The sequence below is a fragment of the Arvicola amphibius genome, chromosome 12 (genome assembly GCF_903992535.2).
Source record: "Arvicola amphibius chromosome 12, mArvAmp1.2, whole genome shotgun sequence".
NCBI lineage: Eukaryota > Metazoa > Chordata > Mammalia > Rodentia > Cricetidae > Arvicola > Arvicola amphibius.
In genome coordinates this window covers 108,999,348-109,013,928 of record NC_052058.2, presented here as the reverse complement: position 1 = coordinate 109,013,928, position 14,581 = coordinate 108,999,348, and the positions used below count along the sequence as shown (strand labels likewise).

Below are 14,581 nucleotides of genomic sequence, written 5' to 3'. Positions count from 1 at the left end.
AACTGTTGGTCACTCTGATTTCTATGTCTGTTCCTGTCAGAGTGAGCCGGAGATGGAGGAAGGCTGTAAAGGTAGAGCTGGCTTGTTTGGAGCATTCATGGAGCCTCCAGTACCTAGATGAGGGAGAAGTCTGGGCTCTGCTGAGAGCAGCGGAGTGGCCTAGGGGTCCACACTCCAATCCTTTGCCCCATCCACACAGTGCTTTCCTAGGAAAGTAGCATTGACTGTTTGAATGGGTGTTAAAAACACATGACCTCGGGAGGGAATTTGACCAAAGCACATTTATGAAAATTTCTAACAATACACAAACCCAAAACAGATAGTAAGTATTCTGTAAGGTAACCATGTTTGTAGTGGGTTGTCTTGACTGCCAGCTCGTCTCTGGGAATATCTACAGTGGGTTAGTCAAGGTGAAAGTCCCATTGCACCACTGGGACTATGATGGGGGAGGCAAAAGTGAGCAGCAGCATTCGTTTCTCTGCTCTGTGCTTGCTACAGCGTGTCCAGCCGCCTCAGGCTCCAGCTGTCATGCCCCCCCACCCCCCACCCTGCCATGATGGACAAAACTAGGAGAGAAAACTCTTCCTTCTTTAAGTTGCCTCCTGTCATACATTTTATCATCACAAAAGTAACTAATACAATGTTACTTTCCATAGTAAATGTCAGACTGGTTTTGATTTTAGTTTCATATTCGTGTACTATGTAAGATGCTAAAACAGATTTCTATACCATATTTGTCTAAATATATATATATTTTTTATTGTAGATCACCTGCCTGAGTTGGGCTCTCTCCTCTTTGCTTCTGGCAGTGTTCCCACTGATGCCTGTTGTGGGTAGAAAGCCAGACATCTCTCTAGTGTATGTACAGACTTGTTTTCCATTTCAATAGAATTTGTCCTCTCCCAACACTGTGACACTTTAAAACAATTCTCTCTCTCTCTCTCTCTCTCTCTCTCTCTCTCTCTCTCTCTCTCTCTGTGTGTGTGTGTGTGTGTGTGTGTGTGTGTGAGAGAGAGAGAGAGAGAGAGAGAGAGAGAGAGAGAGAGAGACGTGTGTGTGTGCACCAGCCATATATATGTGGGTCTCCATGAAGGACATGGGGATGTGAGACTCCTTGGATCTGGGGTTGCGGGTGGGAGCCCCCTGATGAGGGTGCTGGGAACTGAACTGCCATCCTTCAGAAGAGCAGGAAGTGCCCTTGCCTACTGAAACCACCTGTCCAGCCCCAATACCGTAACACTTTAATCCACTTTAATCTTGGTCCTGAGCCTAACGTTGCATGGATAAAATTGAAATACTAATGTAAAAATTACTCATTATAATCTCAGCCAATCACCTGCAAGTCATGATCTCTGTGGAGATGCTACCAGACCTTCACAGGCAATGAAAGTGCATCCAGATTCCTGTACTTTGGATATTATGGAATCTGTAAAAATTTTAGTAACACGTGACGTGTTCTGTTGTTGAAGTGTTGCCTCTGAGTGTGTCCATAGCAAATGCCATTGACATATTCAAGCTTGTCTTATTTGAATTAAATTATTTTTACTCATGGGGGAAAAATCTCTGTTTTAAAAGCTTTACATTTATTTTGTGTTGTCTTGATTTTATTTTAATTTTAATTTTTAACATAATTCTTTATTAATTCTTTGGAAATTTCATATCAGGCTGCGTACACTTGTTCACCTCACAGTCCTTCCGTATCTGCCCCTCACCCTACAACATACCTCCCCCAAAATTAAAAATAAAACAAAATAAAATCCTACTTTTCTCCTTGTCTTCCCAAGACCTCATCAATCACCCTAGTGTCACTGGGATCTGCATTGTGTCATGGAGTAGACCCTTTTGTCTAGTCAGCCCCACCTGCAAATTGTCCGCTGCAATGTTCAAGGCCTCTGGAACACCATCATTATTGGATCCTTATTGAAACTGAGCTAGCCTGCTGTTGCCCTCAGTCGTAGGGGATCCTGTGGTTATTGCTCCTCAGGACCAGGCCATTCACTCTCTCCAGCAGGTCATAGATGAGGTAGATATTAAGATGGGCCAACCCAAAGCCCAGGATGAGGTAACTGAGCAGTATTGCATAGTTAGGGGGAAGGTATAATATGCTGAAAGAGGAAAAATTACATAAATGGTCTCTGTTGATATTTGCCACTTGTACATTCCACTAAAGGCTGACTCAGAAAACAAATATATCTTCTAAAATGTGAAAATTCAAATTTGTGGTTTTGAAAATTATGCTGTTTCTCTCCAAACTTGATGTAAGTTACTATTAATGTTAAATTCATGTTAGCTTCCTGTGATTATTTGCAACTTATTTTATTCTTAGTTCATAGAGGAAGTTCCATCTCCATTTGATCTCTCACAACAATTCCATCCTCTGGATTGCAGAAACAGATACGTGAAACATTTAAACATAAAGTAAGAAGAGCAGATAGGTGTATAGTGTGACCATCAGCTTCCTGAGAGCCGAGCGTACTCATACAAAGGAGTTGCCAATGAGTAAAAATGCAATTTAGTTTTTGAAAGAAAGAGAAAAAGCAAACATTTTTTCTGAGTTTATTATAATACATTATTATAATACATCTTAAAGTGTTACTGTCTTATGATTCTCAGAGATTATTTGAAAAATTAAAACAAACACATGTCTACCATGTTCTTGGCCTATGCATTTACACTTGCTTATTTCTCTGACAAACTCATTTTCTTAAGTTCTCTTAATTTGAGTTCTACATTGTATCTTTTTAAATATTTATTTATTTATTAAGCATTTCCACCTCCTCCCCTCTTCCCATTTCCCTCCCCCTCCCCCCAGTTCCCTTTTCCCATTCCTCTCCAGTCCTAAGAGCAGTCAGGGTTCCCTGCCCTGTGGGAAGTCCAAGGTCCTCCCCCCTCCATCCAGGTCTAGGAAGTTGTGCATCCAAACAGACTAGGCTCCCGCAAAGCCAGTCCATGCAGTAGAATCAAAACCCAGTGCCATTGTCCTTGGCTTCTCAGTCAGCCCTCATTGTCGGCCACGTTCAGAGTCCGGTTTGATCACATGCTTGTATCTTGAACATACTTTAAGTTATATTAATCAGATTTTTATGAGGAAAGAAATAGAGCTAAAATTCCTTGATTTTAGTTACCTGTGATTTCTTCCTGAAGGTCTAGAAAAGGAAATTAGCTACTTCATCATCTATAGGATGCGTGTATGGTGATGTACTCCCTCAATACCTTTGGGACCACTGCCCTACCTTACAGTCTTGCCAGCTGAGAGATACCAAAACCAGTGACAGGAAGGAACTATTGGCCTAAGAGGATGCTGTGTGAGTGATTCTCAGAGTTAGAGTCTGCATGGCCAATGACAACAGTCATTTGTTTAGCTATCTTTATATTCTCTCTGTGTGCTTGCCCAGTTCAGATTAAGAAACATTAGTGAATGACACAGGATGAATTTGAGTGGTTACAATGAGCCCTGTCGTGTTCTTGTCCTGCTATTTCCCACCATTCCCCTGCTGGCTTTACTACTACTTCCTGTGGATTAATCGAAATGCTTGAGAGTTCTGCATTTGCGTAAAGTGTCTCATGTTTTCCTATGCTGTCCTTAGTACGCTTCATTAGAAAAGTTTTAATGTGAACTATGTTTTGAAACAGCATGGGTGCAGGCTTGCTGGTTCTTCTGCTGTCCCTGGCTATTGTAACAACTCTCACAAAAAGAAAAACTACTATGGCAAAGGAGGAGCTGTTGGTGCTTCTGTTACAGGTCAGTTACAGTTCAATAGTATGTCATACTAACCATATAATAAAGTGTATCTTATCATTTTTAATACTCTGTTACACTCCTGTGTTCCTATCACTCAAGACTTTCACCTGGGAAGTAAGTTTTCTGTTTAAGGTAGCACACAGAAATAAAGCTAAATAGCAAAAGGTCAGTAATACATAGCCAAAGCTTCCCAGAGCAGCAGTCAAGGCGACTTTAGGCCATCTTTACTGACCAAACATAAGCTGTAAGTTCTTCCTCTGCACGGAGATTCTATGCCATCCCCACATACACCACGCTGCTTGGAGATGACAGCCTGGAAGATGGCTTGAGGTGGTTGCCAGCTGTGGCACAGCAAAAAGAGCATTAACCTCAGTGCTTTAACATCTGTCGGTGCCCAGATACTCTGTTTACAGGATGTATGGTTTGCAGTAATTTAATGCCAGCTTGTGTTTTAATGTCAGTGTAGTAAATAGTTAATGAGACTGTGAAAGACAGAGATTACATCGTACCATATTTCATAAAATGATATAATTTTATATATAAGAATAGAAAGCATTTTTAATAGGCTAATAATCATCTTTAATTTTTTGTTTTCAGCAATAGGCTTTATTTCTTATTTTAAGATTTAAATGTATTTGTTTTTATTATCATTTTCTTTATTTTTGAGAATTTCATAATATAAACAATAAAATATAATTATATCAATCCCTAATTTCCTCTGTCAGCTACTCTCATGTCCCCATGAATATGTTTCTCCTTCAATCTTATGCCTTTTTTGTTGTTGTTGTATTTTAGCATTTTATACATGCCTATGTTACACTTTGGTCAAAACCACTCCCCTTTCCCTCCCTTTCAATTTCTCCCTTATCCCCCAACATTATTCTTTCCAACTTCATATATTTGCTTCTTCTTCTCTCTCCCACCCCCAACAGGGTTTCTCCTTAGCTTTGGAACCTGTCCTGGAACTAGCTCTTGTAGACCAGGCTGGCCTCGAACTCACAGAGATCTGCCTGCCTCTGCCTCCCAAGTGCTGGGATTAAAGGTGTGCGCCACCATCGCCCAGCCATGTGTTTGCTTCTTAAACCCACTGAATTTATTTTCTGCTACATTCTTGAAGAAAACTGACTATTCACTCTCCAGAAGCCATCAATTAATTGCCAATATCTTCTCTGAGAGGGATGGGGCTTTATGTGTTCCCCACCCCGTGTGTGCTAGGATTTTGGCAGGCTTGATCTCCTGCAGGCCTATGCATGCAGTTGTGAATTCATGTATGCAGTGGTGCGGTCATGTCCGGCATTTACCACCTCAGACTCTTACAATCTTTCCATCCCCCTTCACAACGATCCCATACTCTCTGCATGTTGACCAAGCGTACTCTGTGTTGATCTCCATATACCATAAAAAATAGTGGCTGTGGCGAGTGCTGAAAGATGCTGTGCTGTATGGTATAATGGGTGTAAAGATGAGAATTTAGGGGACACTTAGTATCCATTTAGCAGAATAATAGTGCTAGGCTCTAATCGAGGGCCTATGACTCGCCAGTCCCAGGTTTTTGGTCCAGTTAGCAGTACAAGGAATGAGCTCCATCTTGTCAGGGAGGACAAGTCCAAGCAGAAAGTGGCCGCTTACTCCTATAATATCTGTGCAGCTATTCCACCAGTGGGCCTGAATTGCCAGTCCCATCATTATTTCAACTGGAAGGGCTCACAGCTGGGTAAAACTGTTGCTTGTTTTTCTCCCCCAGTAACATGCATGGCACCTTCCTGTACTGTAAAAGCTAGGGAGGTGGGATGCAGCTTCCAGTTGGTACCACTCAACTTCTCCATGTCCTATGACTCACGTATGTGGAGTCTTCAGCAGAAATCTTACCAGTAAGCTCTGGAGGGTAACTGAAAGCTATGGCAATAGCCTATAATATTATTGAGAAGGGTCTGACGAACAAACTTGAGCTCCCTCCCTTGGCCCCATACTGGTTTCCTGCCATATATTAGTACTCTAATTTAAACATACATATCCAAAGAATCAAATCTATCCTCCAGATATAGGAGAGAATATGCAGTATTTGTCTTTCTGGGTTTCAGATATCTCAGAATGATTATTTTCCATTCTATCCATTTACCTATGGATTTCATAATTTCATTTTACTTTACAATTGAATAATGTCCCATTATGTATATGTAACACCAAGTCCATCTAGTGCTGTACTTAGATGTACGGGTGTAGGGCCATCCACTGGAGCATGGGAAACCAGCCAGTGGGAACATCCTCAAAAAAGAACGATTATCATCTCTCCCTCTCTCATAGCTGACAGCTTCCAGTAGCTCCCCAATTGGTGGCGATGCCTAGAGACTACTCCCCCTTCTATGCCATAATGTAGTCTGGCTTGCTCTTGTGCAGGTAATCATAGCGCTGTGGGTTCGTGTGTGCAACAGCCATGGCAGTCAAATTCAGCAATAGTAAATTGTGCCATGTTTTTCTTACCCTTTCATCTATTAACAGCCCTCCAGGTTAATTCTCTTTCCTAGCTGTTATGAATAGAGTATCAGTGAACATGGTATTCAGGTGGCTTTGTAGTAGGATATAATGTCCTTTGGGTGTATGCCCAAGAGGGATACAATTGGATTATATGGCAGTCCTATTTCTAGTTTTTTAGGAACCTCCAGATTGATATCCAAAGTGTCTGCAGTAGCTTACATTCCCACATGAGTTCCCCCTTTCACCGCTTCCACCTCAGCTCTTCTCTCTGTCCTTTAATGGATAAATAACCATATCTGCAGCTCTAACAAAACTGTATGAATCTCCTCAAAACTTTCTCTCAGAGAAAAGCAGTGTGAAATAAAAATACACCATGCTTAAAAGGTATAACAACTTACATTCATTCTTGGAGAGCAATAGTCAACGCATAAGTAGAGAAGAAATTCTTTGTAAACATCCTTTTGAGCCTACGAACATATGTTTCATTATAAATGGCACACTTACTGGCTTTCCTCTAAAGCTGGGGTAGTTTTGACAGAATCCGCCTACAGTAATGAGAGCTTCTACAGCAGTGTGTGTTCCTAACTCTCACTCCAGGAGGGAAGAATATCATGCTTAAGTTCTTATGTACTTCGTTAGAAATACTCCTGAGTATTATATAACTCCATTATAAAGTTCTTGCATTGTTTTTAAGAATTTGCTTTAATTCCTGTGCTGCCTGACATATTTTATTGATGCCAAGGCTTTTTTTTTTTTTTTTTTTTTTTTGGCATCTCTGAATTTAGAATATGTCTGTCTTACTTAGGGTTTCTTTTGCTGTGAAGAGACAACATGACCGTGGAAACCTTTTTAAAATATTTATTTATTTATTTATTATGTATACAACATTCAGTATGTATGTATGCCTGCAGGCCAGAAAAGGGCACCAGACCCCATTATAGATGGTTGTGAGCCACCATGTGGTTGCTGGGAATTGAACTCAGGACCTTTGGAAGAGCAGGCAATGCTCTTAACCTCTGAGCCATCTCTCCAGCCCCCGTGGAAACTCTTATAAAGGAAAGCATTTAATTGGGACTGGCTTACAGTTTTAGAGGTTTAGTCCATTATTGTTGTGGTGAGAAGCATGGCAGCATGCAGGCAGACGTGGTGCTAGAGGAGCTGAGAGTTCTGTCTTTGATCCACAGGCAACAGGAAGTGAACTGACTTACCAGTCATGGTGTGAGACTTCAGAGCCCGTCTCCACAGTGACACACTTACTCCAACAAGGTCACACTTACTCCAACAAGATCACACATCCTAATAGTGCTACTCCATATGGACCAAGCATTAAAACACTTGAGTCTATGGAGGCCGTTCCTATTCAAACCCCCACAGTGACTTGCAATAGAGAGAATTAGAATTGCACCGCTGTCTTATTCACAGCACTTTTTGTATCTTAATTTATGCCACGAGAAGACAAAGTAAGTTGATTTTATCTCTACAATTTCATGAGACCACTGATCTTAACTCTGAGAGCTTATTTTCTTGTAGTCATACTTAAGCTAATTTCTTTAAAATGGTAATCAGTTCACTGGTTCAGGGATCATTAGTCATTTTTCTATATAGCTGGATAATATTTTTGGTTGTCATGCATATGGAATGTGTTAAAAGTGTTCAAGTCTAGCATGTCAGCACAAAGGGAGACAATGCATAAATGAAGGGAGAGACTATACTGCAATAAAGCAGTTTTTAAGAAAACAGACGTCAAGCTGACGCCTCCGATCCAATAACGTGTAATGAGCACTTATACTGTCTCAGTTCCCAGGGCCAGCAAAAATGTGTTGAATAAATGAATGCATGGATATTGCTGTTCAAAAGAACAGAGGTGGGGAAGGCATTAAACTACACTTTCTCTATTTGTATAATTTAAGAAATGTTCAACATTTGTAACAGATGCTTCTAAATAGAAACATTGATGAGGTATGCTATAGCGTTCTTGAGAGTGTGTGTGCCTCATGTCATCCTCAGGCAAGTCTGGGGCTTAGCATGCGGTGCTAACTTATAGCTCTGGAACACAAGAAGGCAGCCTGGTGTAGTCCCAGCATTTCAGCCATGTTCCAGTTTTCCTCAGAGCTCTCTCAGCATTTCCCTGCCTTCCCTTTGCTAACCGGTTTGGTGTGTGTTTTCAGATGCTGAGTACAGTGTTCTCTATGTATGTTGTATACAGCACCCACCACAGTCTGTTAAAGAAAGAAGGCCTGCCTCTTGTGAATCAGATTGTGAGCTGGGCCACGTTAGGTAAGTGGCCCCTCGAACCAAATTGGAAAAATTTATCTTCAGTCTCTTATCTTAATAAATGATACCTTTATGTCTCTATTGAACTGAAAGAAGCAGTTTTGATGAAGGAAAATGAAGAAAAGTAGAACTTTCATGAGCACACATAGATTAATAAGAGTTACTTGATAGAATATTTATGGCTTGATATCTGGACTGTGGACTTATGTACATCTAATAACATCTCCCGAGTGATTCTAAAAGAAGTTGTTTTTTAATATTCCATTGTGTATATGCACAACATATATTTAATTTTCCTGTCAGTCATTATGTTTCCAGGTCTTACACAGATTAGTGAACGGCTAACAGTGACTAGCTATTTCCCAGCATGGTGTATATTTTATAAAGCTATTTGGTATTTCCAGTCATGTCCTCTGTGTGGCACCCTTATTTAAGAGTGTTAGATACGGGGCTGGTGAAATGCCTATGTGATTAAGTCTGCTTACTGCTTTTGCAGAGAACTCAGATTGAACCCAGCACCCACATGGTGGTATACAAGTGCTTCAAAAGTGAATACACAGAAGGAAGAGACGGAATTAAGTCTCTTTCATTTTTTTTTCATTTTACATATCAACCGCAGGTCCCCCCTCCCCCTTTCTTTCTGGTCCCCCTATATTCTCCCCCACTCAGAGAGGGTAAGGCCTTCCATGGCCTGACATATTGAGTTGAGGCAGGACCAAGCTCATCCCTCCTGCATCAATGCTGAGCAAGGTATCCCACCACAGGGAATGGGCTCTAAAAAACGAGATAATGCACCAGGGATAAATCCTGGTCCCACTGCCGGGGGCTCACAAAAAGGCCAAGCCACACAACTGTCATCCATATTCAGAGGAGCTACTTTGGACCCAAGTAGGCTCCCCAGCTGTCAGTCCACTCCCATTAGCTCCAGTCTGCTGTCTTTGTGGTTTTCCCTTTCATACTCTTGAGCCCTCCCCCCCTCGATCACATGTTCCCTCCTCCCTTTCTTGTATGGGACTCCAGGAGCTTGGCCCAGTGCTTGGCTGTAGATCTGAATCAGCTTCCATCAGTTACTGGATGAAGGCTCTATGATGACAATTAGGGTGGTCGCCAATCTGATTACAGGGAAAGACCAGTTCAGGCTCCCTCTCCACTATTGCCAGGAGTCTTAGCTGGGGTAATCCTTGTGGATTCCTTGGAATTTCCTTAGCACCAGGTTTCTCTTTAACCTCATAATGGCTCCCTCTATCAAAATGTCTCTTTCATTGCTTTTCCTCTCTGTCCCTCCCCTGACTTGACCATCTTGTTCCCTCATGTTTTCATCTCCCATCCCTTTCCTTCTCTTCTCCTCCTAGTTTACCCAAGAGAACTTCTCTAATTCCCAATTTCTAGGGCCATCCATGTATATCTCGCTTAGGTTCCTCCTTGTTACCTAGCTTTGCTGGGGCTGTGGAGTGTGATGTAGTTATCCTTTGCTTTACATCTAGTAACCAATTATGAGTGAGTGCACACTGCGTTTGTCTTTCTGGGTCTGTGTTACCTCACTCAGGACGATTTTTTTTCTAGTTCCGTCCATTTTCCTGAAAATTTTATGATGTCATTGTTTTTTTTTTTTTCATTAATCCTCTACTGTGTCGATATACCACATTTTCTTTATTTGTTCTTCAATTGAGGAGCATCTAGCTTGTTTCCAAGTTCTGGCTCTTATGAATAATGCTGCTGTGAACATAGTTGAGCAAGAGTCCTTGTGGTATGGTTGAGCATCTTAGGGTATATGCCCAAGAGTGGTATTGCTGGGTCTTGAAGTAGATTGATTCCCAGTTTTCTCAGAAGCTATCATATTGATTTCCACAGTGACTGTACAAGTTTGCACGCCCACCATCAGTGGAGGAGTGTTTCCCTTACTCCATATCCTCTCCAACATAAGTTGTCTTCAGTGTTTTTTTCCTCAGCCATTCTGACAGGTGTAAGATGGTATCTCAAGAGCTGTTTTGATTTGCATTTCCCTGATGATTAACAATGTTGAGTGATTCCTTACATGTCTTTCAGCCTTACAGCAGCTTCTTAATTTCAGGAGGTCCCATTTGTTAATTGGTGATCTCAGTGTCTATGCTACTGGTATTATATTTAGGAAATGGTCTCCTCTGCCAATGCATTCAAGGCTACTTGCCACTTTCTCTTCTATATCAGGTTCAGAATAACTGGATTTACGTTGAGGTCTTTGATACAGTCAGACTTGAGTTTTCTGCATGAGGATAGATATGGATCTATTTGTATTGAATAACTGGATTTACGTTGAGGTCTTTGATACAGTCAGACTTGAGTTTTCTGCATGAGGATAGATATGGATCTATTTGTATTCTTCTACATGTCGACATCCAGTTATGCCAGCACCATTTGTTGAAGATGCTTTCTTTTTCCACTATACAGTTTTCGCTTCTTTGTCAAAAATCAGGTGTTCATAGGTGTGTGGATTAATGTCCAAGTCTTCAATTCCATTCCATTGGTCCACCTGTCGGCTTTCATGCCAATACCAAACTGTTTTCATTACTGTAGCTCTATAATAGAGCTTGAAGTCTGGGATGGTGTTGCGTCTGGAAGTTTATTTTTTGTATAGGATTGGTTTGGCTATCCTGAGTTTTTGTTTTCTTAGTTTCCTCGGTGTCTATTGTTATGTCCCTTTTTCATTTCTGATTTTGTTAATTTGGATATTCTCTCTCTGCCTTTTGGTTAGTTTTTGGTTAAGGGCTTGTCTATCTTGTTGATTTTCTTGAAGAACCAACTATTTTTTTCATTGATTCTTCCTATTGTTCTCCTTGTTTCCATTTTATTGATTTCATCCCTCAATTTGATTATTTCCCGTAATCTACCTCTCCTGGGTGAGCTTGCTTCTTTTTTTCTAGAGCTTTCAGGTGTGCTTTTAAGTTGCTAGTGTGAGATTTGTCCAAATTCTTTATGTAGGCACTTAGTGCTGTGAACTTTCCACTTAGTACTGTTTTCATAGTGTCTCGTAAGTTGGGAGATATTGTGTATTTTCATTGAATTCTAGGAAGTCATTAATTTTTCTTTATTTCTTCCTTGACTCAGTGGTGATTTAGTTGAGAGTTGTTTCTGATTGAAAAATATTTTCCCAATATTTTACTCTGAGGTAATGTCTGTCTTTGAAGTTGAGGTATGTTTTTTGTAGGCAGCAGAAGGATGGATTCTGTTTTTGTATCCATTTGGTTTTGTTGGTGGTGGTAGTGTGTGTGTTTTCCTTCTTTGGGATTTGCTGATGTGATATTATCTATTGGCTGTGTTGTTGTGGGTGCTTCTTTTGGTTGTAGTTTTCCTTCTAGCACTTTCTATAGGGCTGGATTTGTGGATAGGTATTGTGTTGCAAGATGGGGCTGCTTGTTCATCCCGCCTGCCCAGCTTGCTTAGACCCAAAATAACCACACAGAAATTGTGTTCATTAAATCACTTCTTGGCCCATTATCTCTAGCCTCTTATTGGCTAACTCTCACATCTTGATTTAATCCATTTCTATTAATCTGTATATCACCACATGGCAGTGGCTTACTGGGAAATATTCATCATGTCTGTCTCTGGCTGTTCCATGGTATCTCTCCTACTCTGTCTTTCTTCCTGCCTGCATTCAGTTCTGTATTCCCGCCTACCTAAGTTCTGCCCTATCAACTAGGTCAAGGCAGTTCCTTTATTCATTAACCAATGAAAGTAACACACAAACAGAAGGACCTCCTACACCAATATTGTTTAAATTTGGTTTTGTTATGGAATATCTTGTTTCTCGGTCTTCCACAACTCTGACATATGGTGAAGTCATTCCTTCCTGATCTTGATATACCAGGTGGCACATTACAACTCTAGATGCCTACCTCTCTGACATTAGATGTCATCAATTTCTAGAGCATTTGTTATCTTTGAACTATGACATAAATGCCAAAGAAACAAGCTGCTGAACATTAAGTAATATATTTTATTTCATGAGACAATAATAAATTATTCATTTGGGAGTTAATATTATAGTGATTCGATTTGGAAAAGGTGAGAAAATTGAGTTATTTAACCCGCAATATAATATAATTAAAGCAAGGTGTAATTTTAGTTAAAAACGTAATGTTTTTGTTTTCTTATAGAAACCCTGGCGTTGTATTAAAGATCACACAAAGCCTAAATTGCATGAGTGGTGGGGGGTCTCTTGGGTCTGAAGAACTGACACAGGACTCTTCTTTCTTTGCAGCCTCCTCATTGGTTGTGCCATTCCTGAGTTCCACAGCTCTCTTCCAACGACTCTCCAGCATACTTCTTTCCTTGATGCCAACCTACTTGCTTCTAAGCACAGGGTATAAACTTTTTTCTATTTTAAAAAAGTCTTTTTTTGGAAAATTCCATGAGTACTGTTTATTTCATTATTTCTATGCCTTCCTCTCCCTCTCCAACCCCTCCCATGCCCCCTCTCCTTCTCAAGTTCATGACGCCTTCTATAATTATTATTGTTGCATATATATAAACTTTTCTTAAAATATAATTTTACAGTTGCAAATTTTAAATGCTAAATTGACTTTTCTTCTTTAGTAGCTAAGCTTTGGAAATAAGAATGCTTTCTAAATATTAAAGAATAAATTATAAATATTTTATGTTCTTTATGTGAGTAGGTAAAAGAAGCTGCTAGTTAGTTACCCAGCTGCTTAACCCCGAAATAATCACACAGAAGTTGTATTAATTAAATCACTGCTTGGCCCATTAGCTCTAGCTTCTTATTGGCTAACTTTTACATCTGAATTTAACCTATCTCCATTAATCTGTGCATCATCATGAGGTTATGGCTTACCAGCAAAGTTTTAGCACGTCTGTGTCTGACAGCGGCTCCATGGCTTCTCCTTGACTCCACTTCCTTCTCCCAGCATTCAGTTTAGTTTTCCTGGCATACCTAAGTCCTGCCCTGCTGTAGGTCCAAAGCAGTTTCTTTATTCATTAATGATAATCATAGCATACAGAGGGGAAATCCCAAATCAATAACTTGATCTAAAATTTTGTTTTATTTTCATAATTTTCATAGTATTGTCTGTTATTTCTTTTTACTTGTAGTAATTGCTAAAATTTTATTTAATTATAGTGTTAGGAAATCCTGATGGATAATGGCAGAATTTTAAACCTAAAGAGTTTTTTAAGAATGATCTTTATTTTTGTTACATTTTTAAAATATATTTTCCCACAGTGGTGTGATCTCTATTCTGATAAGTGACTGGAGTATAAGCTAGAAGGGAAACAGAAATTTGTCTGTAACACAGAACAGCATCATTGCTTCCTGTTGCACTTGAGGAGAAAAAAAAGCTATTTTGTTTTAAAAGCTATTCAAAGGCAGGGATCTAGTAGGAAATACAGCAAATAATTTTTAAAATATAAGAAATGAAAGAAACTTGTTCACGGTTTAACTCCTTTAATTTAAGGCTCGCGTCTCTCACAGCTTTTATCACCTGAGCTAGAGAGGTTTAGACATCAGTCTGACCTACGCTTTGTCATAGCATGAAACCTCAGGTCTGACCCATGACAGAGCAATGTCATGGTTTTCCTGCTTTGGGGACATAGATAACTGCTTCCACAGTTATGATCTCATCTGTCTTTGTTCATTATTGGTGTTGGTATTAGTAGTGTTGGTTTTCTGTTTGTAAACGAGTTAGGGATTCAAGTCTCAGTGCCCAATTTGGCTTTTTCAGAATATGTGTGACTGGAGACACTGTTAAAATTATCTTAATTAACTGCCAGTGCGTGCAAGGGTGTATAAGGGAATTATGACAAATTATGTAAAGCTTGGGCAATCCCCTGAGTCTGAGCAAAGTAACCCCTTGATGAGCCGACCAGGCTGCAGAGCTTAGGTTAGCAGCTTAAGATCCTCAAGTACTCTTCCTGTCTGGGCACTTCCCATTCTCACTAGTTCATCCCCACCCCCACCCCCACAGCAGTCCCCTGCTAGATGTTTACCAGTGAGGATTTCAGGACTAAGGGGCAAAACCACCACAACTAAAACAGTACAAAGCAGAGTCTTTTTTTTTATATTAATATACCCCATAGATTAGTCTAAAGCAGTGG

The 14,581-nt window shown here is 40.2% G+C and overlaps 1 protein-coding gene across 3 annotated transcripts in view; it reads left to right on the top strand.

The window, feature by feature from the left end:
* The window catches only part of Pign (phosphatidylinositol glycan anchor biosynthesis class N), a 133,327-nt gene that overhangs the window by 78,598 nt on the left and 40,148 nt on the right, over positions 1-14,581 (top strand). For all 3 annotated transcript variants that reach the window (XM_038349342.2, XM_038349341.1, XM_038349344.1), the window contains 4 exons: positions 767-858; positions 3,634-3,742; positions 8,386-8,494; positions 12,732-12,834. In XM_038349342.2, the coding sequence (XP_038205270.1) occupies positions 767-858; positions 3,634-3,742; positions 8,386-8,494; positions 12,732-12,834 (413 nt within the window). The remainder of the gene's footprint in view (positions 1-766; positions 859-3,633; positions 3,743-8,385; positions 8,495-12,731; positions 12,835-14,581) is intronic.